Source organism: Colletotrichum orchidophilum (genome assembly GCF_001831195.1).
Source record: "Colletotrichum orchidophilum strain IMI 309357 chromosome Unknown Scaffold_22.1, whole genome shotgun sequence".
Taxonomy (NCBI): Eukaryota; Fungi; Ascomycota; class Sordariomycetes; order Glomerellales; family Glomerellaceae; genus Colletotrichum; species Colletotrichum orchidophilum.
This window is the reverse complement of record NW_019172978.1, coordinates 374,431-387,474: the sequence shown is the minus strand read 5'-3', so window position 1 is coordinate 387,474 and position 13,044 is coordinate 374,431. Positions and strand designations below refer to the sequence as shown.

General features: G+C 52.0%; 3 protein-coding genes across 3 annotated transcripts; all 3 read right to left on the bottom strand.

Annotated features, from left to right (window-relative positions):
• Positions 1-3,577: 3,577 nt before the first annotated feature.
• CORC01_03685 (La domain-containing protein) lies at positions 3,578-6,540 on the bottom strand (the record flags this gene model as incomplete). Its single annotated transcript, XM_022615334.1, has 3 exons — positions 3,578-3,986; positions 4,056-5,119; positions 5,188-6,540. 3 exons carry the CDS (start codon positions 6,538-6,540, stop codon positions 3,578-3,580), a joined length of 2,826 nt encoding a protein of 941 aa, XP_022478260.1.
• Positions 6,541-7,004: 464 nt separating this feature from the next.
• Positions 7,005-7,598, bottom strand: CORC01_03684 (uncharacterized protein; the record flags this gene model as incomplete). The annotated part of the gene is made up of 1 exon (XM_022615333.1): positions 7,005-7,598. The coding sequence occupies one exon, from the start codon at positions 7,596-7,598 to the stop codon at positions 7,005-7,007; it is 594 nt and encodes a 197-aa protein (XP_022478259.1).
• A 4,149-nt stretch (positions 7,599-11,747) lies between these two features.
• On the bottom strand, positions 11,748-13,023 carry CORC01_03683 (uncharacterized protein; the record flags this gene model as incomplete). Its single annotated transcript, XM_022615332.1, has 4 exons — positions 11,748-11,900; positions 11,960-12,110; positions 12,469-12,589; positions 12,801-13,023. 4 exons carry the CDS (start codon positions 13,021-13,023, stop codon positions 11,748-11,750), a joined length of 648 nt encoding a protein of 215 aa, XP_022478258.1.
• Positions 13,024-13,044: the final 21 nt, after the last annotated feature.

Genomic DNA, 13,044 nt, shown 5'->3' with positions numbered 1-13,044 from the left:
CTAAGTAAAATAGGACAAGTATAAGCCTAGTTACTCATGAACCCCCCTTCCTATGTACATTGATACAAAGCTCCTGATTTCCACACGACCGGTTGTTTACGAATCCCTGCTGGCCTAGTTGGTCGCCGGCGGTCGGGTCATCTGCCGACCTATGGCTGCATGTTCTATGGGAACAAGTAATGAGCCGAGAACGAACGGAGAGAAATCTCACAAGGCTTGCCAGCGCTGCTAAGAAAGTAAAATTTCCGTCTAGTTGTTTCCCTCTAGCTGAACAAGGCTCTCGGTTCTTAAAATCTCTCCTTTAGACGTGTCGTCGGCCGCGCGCACTAATATACCTCTTTTGAACATGTTTAGGTCTACGGCCCACTCCAAGTGGAAGTCGTGTAAGAATAGTTGCTCTGGGAGTTTCAACTTGGTCAGCATTGTCTGCTTCTTCGAGCTGGCTGGGTATGGGTATTCGACGACAATTGAAGGGATCTACTCTCTTTCAGGGTCTCCTTGGAGGTTTTCTTATGCATATCAAGTGTATCTCCTTGGTATTTTGTTGACTCAACACACGCGAACATAGCTGGCAGGAATGGGGACGGCTGTAGTCCTACCAAAGCGCATCAACACAAGCCGCAGCGCCTATGACGTAAATGTCACTTTCAGCGTTTTCCTGTAAGTAGCACCAAATTTTGACTGGGTCTTGAGGTCTTTTGATCAGAGTAGGCCACGTTATTTTATTGAATGACGTACCAATACAAAAAAAAAAAAGGGGGGATTCAGGTATGCTCCAATGCTGGAGGATTCGAAGCAAGTCAATGGGGTTTGCTCCTTCAAAAGGCACAACAACTTTCGAGTCTAACAGAAACGCCCTCCATGGATCCTTCTCGGATTCAGTGTTTCTGAGCTATTTGTCGTGCTGGGTAGGCACCGGACACGGTTTTTTCTTGAGTTGAGGCTTTGTCTGATTTTATACCATACTCTGCGGACGGGTGATTATAGCATATGGGAACCAACTCTCGAGATAAAAATGGAAGGCTGTTTCTATAGGATATACTCAACTTCCATCTCATCCTAGAGACATTTCAGACCTGCACATCTGAAGGCCGATAAAGAGGAAAGCGATGAAGATCTCGGGCTCACGGAAGCTTCCGTATGTATTGCCAGGGCCGATACTCACGATATCCTTTAGTTTCTCGAATGTTCCAATACGTTGAGCTGTATTTCGTAGTTATTGGTGCACAACGTATCGTTTTCTGAAACGCCACGCCTCGTCTTTTGCGAGGATTCCATTACATGTGTGATGTGTCGACAGCAGATATGGACCGTGGCTGTTTAGTAGTGAGATTTTATGCAAGTAGTTTAGCAATATTCAGTGTGTATATTTATCCAAAGAAAGAGATTTCTCTGATCATGTCTCGCCCCTCGTTAACAGTCTTATCGTGTCAAACGCCCGGGCAAAGACGAAGACTGGCAAAGACGTCCTAGCATCACCGCCCTCATTGGTAAGATGCATTATACAACTAAAAACCACCAGGAGGTAAAGGGATACAGACACGCCGTCGCCGATTTCTGATCCTTGCTATGGAAATCATATAAATGTCCCATGCGCCGCCTACGTCAACCCCTCTGACTCAACATTGCACAGCCCATCCTGAAAAAAGTAATCGATTGTAGGAGGAAGCAAATAGCATAAAAGAAAGTGGGAGACAACAGAGATTCTTGCCCGCACGGATGTTGACGGCATGATTGTAATGTTATGGCACTCTAATCAGGCAACACCGCCATCCGGATTCCAGGGCACTAACTCTGGGCAGATTAACAAGCTTTTAGCCCTTAGTCTTTGCCCTATCGCGTTGACGTCCTAACGCCTAAAGAAACTTATTATTCTTACTATCAGAAAGGACGGAAAGGAGGGTGTAAGCGTATGTTAAAGCTGTCATCGTCTTAACCGCCCTGGGATCGGTATCAGCACCAGGCGGCCAATGGTTGGCGCTACAATCAATCAAGCAAACAGTTGGCTCAGTCAGCCTTAATATGGAACGCCATTACTGGTTTTCAATATGGTTGTTTGAACTTTGTTTCTTGTGCGTAAGGTACCAGGCATAAATTCATGTCGACATGGGCGTGGCTGAGCTCGAACTGAGCTGAGCAAGAGCAAGAGCGGCAAGGGCGTTAAACTGAATAGTCCTGCGCTTTGGGGGGTGGTAAAACCGAGACCTCTTAGCATTTGGAGGCCCTGAGGGGATCTGGGGGGCCTCCTGTTGTACGGGGCCAGAAATTCCTGGGATATTTAAAGTTCCGTTTCTGTCCGGTAAGGGGGTTCGGGTATATTGATATGACGCAGCTTTGTATGTAGTGGTCAGACTGTCTCTTCATTGACTAGGCGGATCGTCTGGATGTTGTTATATTGAATTCCTACAGCATATTAGGTATTCAAAGATGTTTTACGGTAGGCCGGTAGGCAAGAGGGATGGAGACGGTGTGCTTAGTCAGCAAGTGATCTATCTCCCTGTGGATCATATCTCCTGGAAGGTCAATAGGCATGGAGAGGTTTCTACCATAACCCCTCTCAAAGTCTCAGTCTGGCAGTTCAGTCATATCAAGAGCTCACTCGCAGTACGCAGCCACGTGCCATGTCACGTTCGCAAGTGAGCTTCAACATCCTGCTTCACTGCCTCCAGAGAGAGACTCGACGACTTCACTTGCAACGATGCTGTTTGGTTTTACCCGGGGTGAACGCCAAATACTCCGTGTTTATTCATTTTTAAGAGGTCCTATTCATACAATACATCATCAGCTCGACGGATTGCGTGATGATACCGTCTCTTTCTTTCCCCAATCCCCGTGGGTGCTGATTAGCGAAGAGGGGAAAAAGAAAGAGAACTCTAGTAGAACCATGAACCATTGCCTCCAATTTCTTGTGTGACCGCTCGAATGCATTTCATACCCAACCCCCGTTTCCCCGCCGGTCCCAGAAAAGCATGCAGAAACTATGTGCAGTTAAAAAGGAAGAAAACTTTTTTCTTCGTCTAGCATGAGGCGAGGGGAGAAGGAAGAGAAAATCCATCCATAATGAGGAGAACCGCCAAACGAAAGTAGACCGATGATTGTCATCTCGGACCTGAATGCCGAGTACGCCGGAGAAGAGACTTTCATCAACCAGTGTCCGAAGCCGCCTCGAGACGAGGCTTCCATTTTCCAACGCAAGAAGAGCGAAGCCTTCCTCTTTGCCTCATTTTTGCCTCTGATTATTCCCCCGTCCCAATTAATTCCGAATCAAACCTCTCCTGGGTATGTCACTAGCCACCTGGTAGCATGTCTCTCTGCGGCCCATCCCCTCTGCGAGAAAAAAGCAGATAACTTTTTCCAATCATTTGATGACGACAATAGGCGCGAACTCATTTCGACTGACCCCAAAAAAACGTTGCAGATTCAACGATACTCGGAAAATGCGCGACATTGCCCAAGATCAAGAATCGAGTGTCCGCAACCTAGGTCCAACACAATTTGTTGTCGAAGAAATCCCAGCAAGAGTTGCCCAATCCATAGAACTTCGTCGTCTTGTTGGACTGGTTCGAGATGCCACCTCTCAAGACATCTCGGCCTTAGCAGCTAGCCTTTTCGCTTCTCCGTAGAGAAACTCCATGTTGTCCAGAGGGTATACCTCGTCCTCTTGTAAGATCGCTTCGTAGAATGCAATCAAGTTCTGGAGACCAGTTGTGTTGACGGTCTCCCCCGTGGCGTCCGCCACCGCATATGCCCGAAACTCCTCAAACATCTCCAAATCAAAATGCTGGGGCAAAAAATGAGACCAGAACCGATAAAGGGATATCATGTCACCGGAGATTTCCCCGGCGAAAGTGTCTTGCCGTTGGGAGAGCGCAAGCAAACGAAATTCAGGGTACGGGACGTCGTCGACGTGAGACTCGGCAACCGAGTTCTCACCTCCTCGAACACGCATCACCAGGTGGGCGCGTTGGGAAGGACTCGACAAGTTGCTGCCGCCGTCCCCGCCACCCGATGCTGCCGCCTTGCCGCGATAGCCTACGACACTGCCTTCGTCCAACTAGGACTGAAGGGCTTCCGCAGGCTGAGCGTGGTTTCCGTTTGTCAAGGGTGCGCTCTCCGTATGGGAGGCAGAGCCATTGACGAGAGGCTGAGTCTTGGACTCTGTCTCCGACGACACCTCAGCCGTTTGCTCGGATGTAGGGCCAGGCTGGAACTCGGGGACTTGAGCAGAAAGCTGTGTTTCGGCTGCATTACCGTTCACGCCGCCGTTCTGCTGTCCGCCCTGAACCTCGGTAGGATAGGCGACGTAGCCGTTTTCAGCGCCATTGGGGTAGGTAGTCGGCGAGATAACAGGGTAGTCGCCGAGCATGCCGTGATCGTAGTGAGCCATGGCGTGCACGGAACGGGGGTAGAAGTACTGAGGTCCCTCATTGCGGGCAGCATCGAATCGCAGCTCCATGTTTGGATAGACGAACTTTTGCCAGTGGGTACGAGATCGCAGTCTCTCAATACCATCGTCGCCGAGAACATAATCCAGCTGGGGACATTCGGCAATGATGGTGCGCAGAGTCTGGGGATCGGCAACCGAACGAACCCTTTGGAAGCCGAGGACAAGGTCCAAAGGCACGAAACCCTGGCTATCCATGTTCTTGCGCAGGTAGGTATCCTTCAAGAGATTCTCGACGGAGAAGTAGTACTCCATCTGAGGGATCATGATGTGTCTTGTTTGCTCGTAGAAAGCGGCATAAGAACCGGGGGTCATGGGAACTCCGTATTCCCAGGAGACCTGGCTCATGTTGGTCTGAACTTGGCGCATACGGCCGGAGTTTGAGGGGCCACCCGCACCGCGGAACGCTCCAGAGCCGTTTGACTGACCGCGGCCGCCGCGACCACCGCGGGATTGCGAGCCTCCATAAGAGGGTTGGAAGCTGCCACCCTGGTGGAGAGGGGGGCTGGCATATTGTCTGGGACCTTGGGAGCCGAAGGAGTTGCCGTTGGACAAGTAAGAAGACTGCTGAGCGTGCATGGACACATTTCCAGGGTGACCTCCGCGGCCTCGGTATCCACCCCGGCCTCTGTCACCGCGACCTTCCCCTCTCTCTCTAACAGGACCGGCCTGCTCCTGCTTCATGGATTAGCAAACTCATTGTAGACGGGGGTCGCACGATCACCTTGCAGGAAGCAACTTACGTTGGTGGCATTCGACTGCGACTCCTTGTTGCGCTCGCCGGAGTTCGGCGCCGTGGGCTTGCGCTGCTCCTTACCGTTGGAAACTTCCATCGAGGCCCGCTTGTTCGCAGCTGGGGGTTGAGAATTGGCTCTTGCCTGAGCGTTGCCATCGCGGACACGATCACGGGCTTCGTTTCCTGCCTTGGACGGGGTAGCAGTGCCAGCCGGCTTGTCAGCAGAGGCAGCAGCAGCACCACCGTGACCGCCACGAGAGGTAACGTCGCGTCCACCACGAGCACCACCTCGTCCTCCTCGAGACCCTCTAACTGAGGGAATGGGGGTGGAGAATTGGACAGTAGGGACAAAATCCATGCGCTCCCACTTATCCTTGGAACGTCCCTTGGCGCCAGCATCGTCCTGAACCTCGGTCTCTATCCGCTCAACCTTCTCGGAAGGCTTGCGCTTTTCCTCCTTCACAATCTCCTTAACCGCCGTCTCAGGCGTGGGCCATGAGTGAACATCGCCAACAGGGGGGGGGACCTCGGTAAGTCGGCTTTCTCTCTCAATGACCCTTGAACCGCGAGCGCCATTCCTTCTGGCGGCGGCATCAACATCGCCAGCCTTACGTTGAGGCTTGTTAGCAGCAGTAGCGCCGTTGGTGGCTTCAGCACCGTCGGCTGCCTTGTTCTTCTTCTTGGACTCCTGGCTGTTGGGCCAGGTGTCGGCCGGGGTAGATGAGTTGTGAGCACCATTGGCGGTGGGCAAGGTGACAGACGTCTTGTGAGCCTGAGTCTCCTTTCGTTGGGTCCAGATGTTGACCGAGGGAAGCGGCGCCTCAACGAGCTCAATCTTGGGCTCCTCTTTCTCCTGCTCTGCCGCCTTCTCCTTCTTGGAATCCTCGCTCGACTCCTTTCCGGCCTTGCCCTTTCTCGGCTTCCTGGAGCCCTTCTTCGGCTCGGCCTCGTCAGTCACGCGAGTGGATGCGCTTGCCGACCTCACGCTCTTCTCGCTTCGGCGAGCGGAGGCTTCGGTGACGGCCTCCTCGTCATCGCGTCGAGAGTCAGCGACGGAAGCGGCAGCAGATGTTGTGTTGGTGTTGTTGGCTTCTGCCTGGGCAGAGGAAACATCCTGCTTCGCAGCCAGTTGGGCCTTGAGAGGGGTATTTCTCGAGGTATCGTCGTCAACGGATTCAGTGCTTTTGACAGCGTTGGGTTCGGGGCCCGGTTGTTCGCCGTTTACTGAGCTCGCGGAATCCTTGCCGTTCTCGGTGGCCTGGGCCGCGGGTGTGGTGGCCGCCTGACCTTTGGCGGCTTGAGCGTAAGAAAATGCAGTAGCCATCGTGTCTGATGCTAGGTCTGATGCAGAAATAGGCATGCCTCGAAAGACTATGGGGGTAAAAGGGACCAAGGAAGACGATCAACAGATCCAATCCTGCCAGGTCCTAAGATAGTAGCCGCGAACGGGCTGTTGTGTATCCTGCTGTTGGGTAAACCAAAGTTTACCAGCAACTCCTGAGGCGGAGACAGACCGGAGAGGACAAACCAAACCTCTCCGCGTGGTCCGAAAGAAAGAGTCGGTCGGTGGCCTGAGGTGCCGATTGACGTCGTCAGCAGTCGCAAGATGTTGAGAAAGCGCAAGGATGTCAGGACGAGCAGGTGCTGCTGGTCCAGTGAAGCCGTAGGTTGGCTAGAGTTTTGGGCGAGTGCGGGAACGAGCTCAGAACGAAGGCACGCGAGGGCTGATGGATCAGTAGGAGCGCGCGAGCGAGCGAGAAAATTTGAGGTGTGGTGGAAGCTGTGTTCCTCGTAAACGAAGAGGGCAGGTGGGTTGAGGGTACGTCAACGAAATGATTTTTGGTTTGCGAGGGGACAAGCGAGGCGAAGCGTTCCGGAGATGCTCGGGTTGCGGCGATCCAAAGAAAACGTGGAGGACGGTAAACGCAAGGCTTCGATTGGAGGAGGGCTTGGCTGTTGGCCTGAGGGGTCTTGCTGGTCGTGTACGAAATGTCCGCTATTGGAAAGTGGGCGAACAGAAAGGTGTCGGCCGAGCAGGACGAGTGAACAGAGGAAGAATGACCACAAGGATACCGGGTAGGGCAAGGTTTGTGGAGGAGAGGGAGAGAGAGAGAGAGACAGAGAGAGGATATGTGTGGTTGTGGGAGAGGAGGTGGAAAAAGTCCCAGGAATAAAATCTGAGGCCCGAGTTTTTTTTTGTGAATGAATTTTTTTTCTTCTCGGGAAAGCCACTACCAGGTTGGCACTTGAGGTAAAAGGTGGAGGCAGCTTGTTGACCTGACTTTTTAGCGGGGAGGGGTGGAAGGACGCTGGCACAGCGGGCGATTGGAATCTTTGGTGACTGCCAGACTGCGAGGTTTGGGGTTGAGGAAGGGACCCCACGGCACTGACTTTACTGAGGTGCGGGCAGTGCTTCATCCGCGGGCTTCCATGTAGGTACCTTGGTGATTCATCTCAGGGCATTCATTACCTTACCTTAGACGCTGAGGTCAGGCAGGCAGATGCAAGACATGTCGGTGAAGCATAAGGTAGGTACACCATCTAATAGGAGACCCATTCAACCATTCATCGGCCTTAATAGACAGCCTATAAGTGAATAGTTGATTATGGTGATCTAATCGGAAGTCTGATTCACCCGGGGCACCCAATAGGTCCACGTCTCAGGCGCTGGCTGGGAGTGAGTGAAGGGGCGGGAGCAACCTGGAAGTGGGAGAGCGCGCAGGAGGCCGAGGATGGAGGGGTCACCACCGACTGACGTGGGTGAGGCGTCCAGTGACTCCAGTCCACCCTCAGTCTGTCGTTGACGGGGCGGGCGGTGGCCGAAATATTTCCTACCTGAGGCCAAAGGTACCTTATTATGAGGCCTGGACCAGTTAGGAAACACGGATACTGAGGGCTTCCGACGACATGGGTAGGCTTAAAGTGGCCGGCAACGGCAGAAATTGCCCATCGCTCCGACCCGGCAGGGCAGGGTGCAGACCAAGGCACTAAGGTAGCAGGCTAGCAGCAGCATAAGCAGTATAGCAAGCACTGACGTCTGAAGTAGGTACCTGACCTGACCGACATGACACAAAGAAAGGTGGTGAAGGCAGCTCATCATTGGATCATCACCTCGGTGTAAGTCAGGAATAGGTTGAGTTGTGAGTGAAAACCCCAAGTCTGGCAAAATACCAAGAGGAACGAGAAAAATCTATACTGATTACCCCTCCCTTCATTCTGGGTGCTCTTAGGTTGTAAAGTGCTCGAGGGCCTCCACCATGATACGTATTAGTTCTCAGCAAAGTAACCGCCTGGCATTGTATTTGATCAATCGAATACCGGGACTTCTGTGCCTTTTTGTGGTCATTTTCTTGCCTGCTCCTCCATCTAACCCCGGAATGGCCTGCCCGCTGCTTCTTCTTCCTGCTGGCTGCGACCTTCTGCATGCGTGCCCATCCCAATCCTCCGCCTCCGGTTCCTTGTCGGATTTGGTGGGGTTGCGCGAATATAAGTCGGTTGTTCACCAGGCCAAGGCAATTTCTCTCATTTTTATCAGGTGCCTTTTTGTGTGATGGCCCTACAGCTAAAGCCTTATTCGCTCGTATCGATTGTGTCGTATGTCACAGAGAGCTGCTTTCGACGTACAGACGCACCGCACCGCACCATCCGCTCGAGCGGGCAGATGGATGGTTTCGACTATGCTTGCTGCAACTCAGACCTGCCTTAAGCTAGGTATCTGTTGGATGTTTTCCCGTTTTGCCCTTGTGTATCAACACCGGCATAGAACTTTCAAGCTAGGTGATCTTTTGCGAGCTTCAATTGTGATTGAAATGCGTCGAGGGACTTCGTACTTTCCCATACAGGTACCCTTCGGAGCGGCAGGCGCCATGGGCTATATCGGTACGTACCTTGACGCGGACAAAATGAAGACTGAGAAGCCCGCTGGAGGCTGAACTTCTCTCCATTTGCATATCCACGCACAATTCCTATCTCATCTGCAATGGCATGGCTGCCGGTTGGACCGCCTCTCCTCTGCAGTCTGTGTTGCATCCAATCCTCAGAATTCCCATGGTCAGGAGGCGAACTGTAACCGCGGCTACTTGTATCGGCTTGGTTTTGTCCGGGTTTACCTCCTGCCCAGGGCCTGTTATCTTTCTTGCATTACATAACTACGCCTCCTCTCTGACATTTTAATTTGAAGCCCTCACTCGTCCCATGGGCGTCAACTCCATGTGCCCATCATCGCATAGCTGTACCACGGGTCATTTAACTTCACATCAGTCAGTGCCACATGCACCGCCACAGGGCTTCTCCTTGGCCATCGACCTTCGACTGTCCCTCCTCGAACAATTTGTTTTCAGAATGACTTCCATGCTGTCTTATGCACTGGACAGGGGCATGGGGCTCAGGTAGGCAGGCCATGGGGGGCCCTCCAGCGAATCCTTAACCACCTCACGCGACGACCGCCTCTCACTTCTGACTTTAGCTGTCTTAGTCATCGTTGACACCCTGTGAGACCGCGCCGAGAACGACATGTGAAATATTATCGGAGACAGCGATTTTCCATAGCTGGTTCGCCTATCCATACGTGGTGGGTAGTTCCCGACCCCGGTCCCAATTCTTCTATTTCTCGGCTTCTTGTTTTCGGTATCTATTTTTTTCATTGCGAACAATACCCGGACCAGATCACCTCTTTCATACAAAGATGCGCATTCGTGGTTCACCCCGACACAACACAGCCTTGCAATGCATTATTCGCCTACCTAAAGCCAAAAGGGCTTAGCGAGCCTTGCGCGGAGAATCAAAAGCAGTAGGGGACCAGCCACACTCACCAGACATCTTTGCTGACTCTGTCTCAACCTCCAGCCACGGATCGACTGGCGCAACAAGACTGTCACTGTGGAAACCCGGAGGACTTTACGGATACCCGGCTTCTTTCAAAATGAGCCAGCTAGTGACATTTTCTGTTGGGAAGACCAAAGGGCTCACTTGGACAACGGTAAGTCTTTTCGTCTATCTGAGGGCAATGGAGCCTAAACAGGGGCCTGGGCGCTGTCGCAACCAAATAACGACGAAATGCTCATCTAAGAGGGTTTGGGCACACGAGCCCGCCGGACGTAAACTTCGGCCGCCAACCTGTTATTCCCCTCTCCCTCTTTGGCAAAGCTTCCCAGGATCCGATCGCACAATAAGTGGTTTCTCCACCGGGGTGCTTGGGATTCATCGTATCCCTCTTGGATGAGGTGGACTGACTCGCCTTCCGAGCCTTCCTAGCCGTGCCGGGATCCACCGTCCGAAGTGGATACTTCGGCAACTGCTCTGTCCCCCGCGAGGTCCTCTTTCTCGGTCCCTACCCTCTCAGCCTCGCAATGGAATCGATTGCGAATGAGAGGGGATCTAGGCTTGCTTATTAGAAATGTCACTTGAGGCAAAAGGGGTCAAAAAAAAAAAAAAAGAAGGCGTCTTCGTACCGTGCTTAACCAATCCTCTTCTCTTGAGTTCCAAGGGTTCACAGCAGAGGCTAATCCGTCGATCATTGTGGGGCCGGCAGTCCAGAGCCTCTTGAGGAAGAAGTAAGGAAAAAAGGAAAAGGAAAAGAAAGCGAACGTATGAGCACACGACACATAGAGAACTTCAATCGTTCATCAATCTAGATGAGAGTCAACGATTTATTTTCTAGCCTATCCATGGCTACGCCATCTTGTTCGGATTTCTCTACGCCACGTAATTCGAAGCTTTCAAATTTGACACAATCAGGAGATGAGATGAAGCTCACTTATACAAGGGGACTTTAAGAGATTTTTTTCGAAGCGGATAGGCAGCCCACGAAGGAACTATTAGTCCCTTGGGAGATAGTCAACAGTCAAGAAGCTGAGCTAACCGTGGAGTTTCTATAAGAGGAAGATCACTCGATGGTCTTCTTTATGAGGCGCTATGCAATAGTCTCTCATAAACATGATGGCAGCATTGACGATTGAACCCACGTGAGAGCCGCGGTATACAGCCGTCAGTCTGATTCGGCAATGTGTCAAGTTGATTCAGAATATCGGAAGCTCAAACAGAAGCACACCATCGGATGACACGAGGACATAAGCCAAGGAAGATGTCATCCATAAATTAGATACATAATGCCGTACGTCGTGTTGAACCATTCATGAGCAATGATACCTTTGTCTTCCACCTTGGAACTCACTTCCGGGTCGCTTAGTCCCTATTGCCGTGGCGAGAGAGCAATGCAAGCCGATGAAGGCTATAGTAAATGGGATTCAGTTTCAAGACAAACAAACTGGATGGCTGTGACTGGAGATTAACGTTTCGTCCCATAATACCTAAGTTGGAAGAAACCATTCAAAGCAAATGACACACTTCTCTCATATGAGTGGTGATTCTTAGCGGCCAAGGGCTCATCTGAATACTTTTGGCCTACATGAACGAGGCTTCGAGGTGTGCCTCTTCGCGACACAATGGAACTCATACTGTACGCACCTACGAGACACAGTGCATGCTATCTGTCGTATTAGATCCCAAGCTCATTTTCCATCTTCGTTTTACAATGTGTACATAATAGCTACAAGCTCAGCCATAACTTCAACCAGTCATCCAGGCAGCGGCCCTTCTGGCGCCGAATGTGGTGGCCAGGCGCAGTCCACTTGAGCCCATGGGGAAGTAGCTGACGAGGTACCAAACAAGGCAAGCCAGCTGAATTACAGCCGAGATCAAGGTCAAAATAGTGCTGTGAAGCTGTGTCGGAATTTGGTCAGCGGGCTTCCAGCTAGCAATAATAACGTCATGGAACCTACACCAAGAGAGAAGTACATGGAAAGTCCAAGCGATCCAAAGTAGGCTGCAGTGAAAGGTAAACGCTGACCGGAGACAAGATGTCTCACGTACGCCATCGGGCCCATGACGGCCGCGAAGGACGCCAGGAACAGGAGGGAGCCAAGTGTCCATCTGGGAGAAGGATGTTGTTAGCAAATGATGAGCATGTTTGGAGAAGGCGACTGTTGTATCAAGGCTGGAGTCCTGTGAGAGCCTTCATCACGCCGTTCGGTCACCGGATAAGGTGTTCATAACTAGCTCGCCATGCAAGATCATCTGGCATAAAAGGCGGGTAGATACAGAAGGGTAGGGACCCATTCGGGTACGGCACATTAGGTGTCGATTCAAACAAATCTTCGTCGATCTGCCGCGCCGGCAACTAGCCGGACTGATAGGCACCCGTAGGGTAACTCTCCGCGGAATAGGGCATGATCGCTAGGCGACTAGGTAGGTGGTAGAGGGCAAAACAAAAAAGAATTTGGAAACTCACAGAATCACAAACTTGCGCGGCCGCACAGCTACGACTGGGAATAAGGCGAAGCAGATGACGAAGCAGGCGAGGGCGCCAAGGTTGCAAGCACCAAAAATGAGTAAACGGTCCCAGCGACTCACTAAAGTGGAAGATACTACGTTAGCATGGCCGTTCCGGAGAAGATGAAGCGGACACGACAACACCACCTCGTAAGCCCAGCTGCTCACATGGCAATCCGAGACATGAGAATCATAACTCGAGGCTATGCCAGCTGCAGGGGCGCTGAGAGCTCCAGGATGAAGCTGCCAGAGTTGGTGGGAAGGCAAAAGTACGACGACGAAATGACTCACGCGTTGCAAAACCCTCTTCCTCTTCCCTCCTGCTGGCAGCAGGCAGAGGCGCGCCGGCTCCCTCGGTTGTTGGAAGCTGGATATAGCTGTTGTTTCCAAAGGGGTTTAGCGACTTGATTGACGACAAAAGACCGGACTGTTGCGCCGTATTCACGGGGACGTCTTCATCCCGCCGCGACCAGCCCAGGGAGTTCATCGAGTCTCTAAAAGAAGCGGACGCCATGGTATCGATGGGAAATGGGAG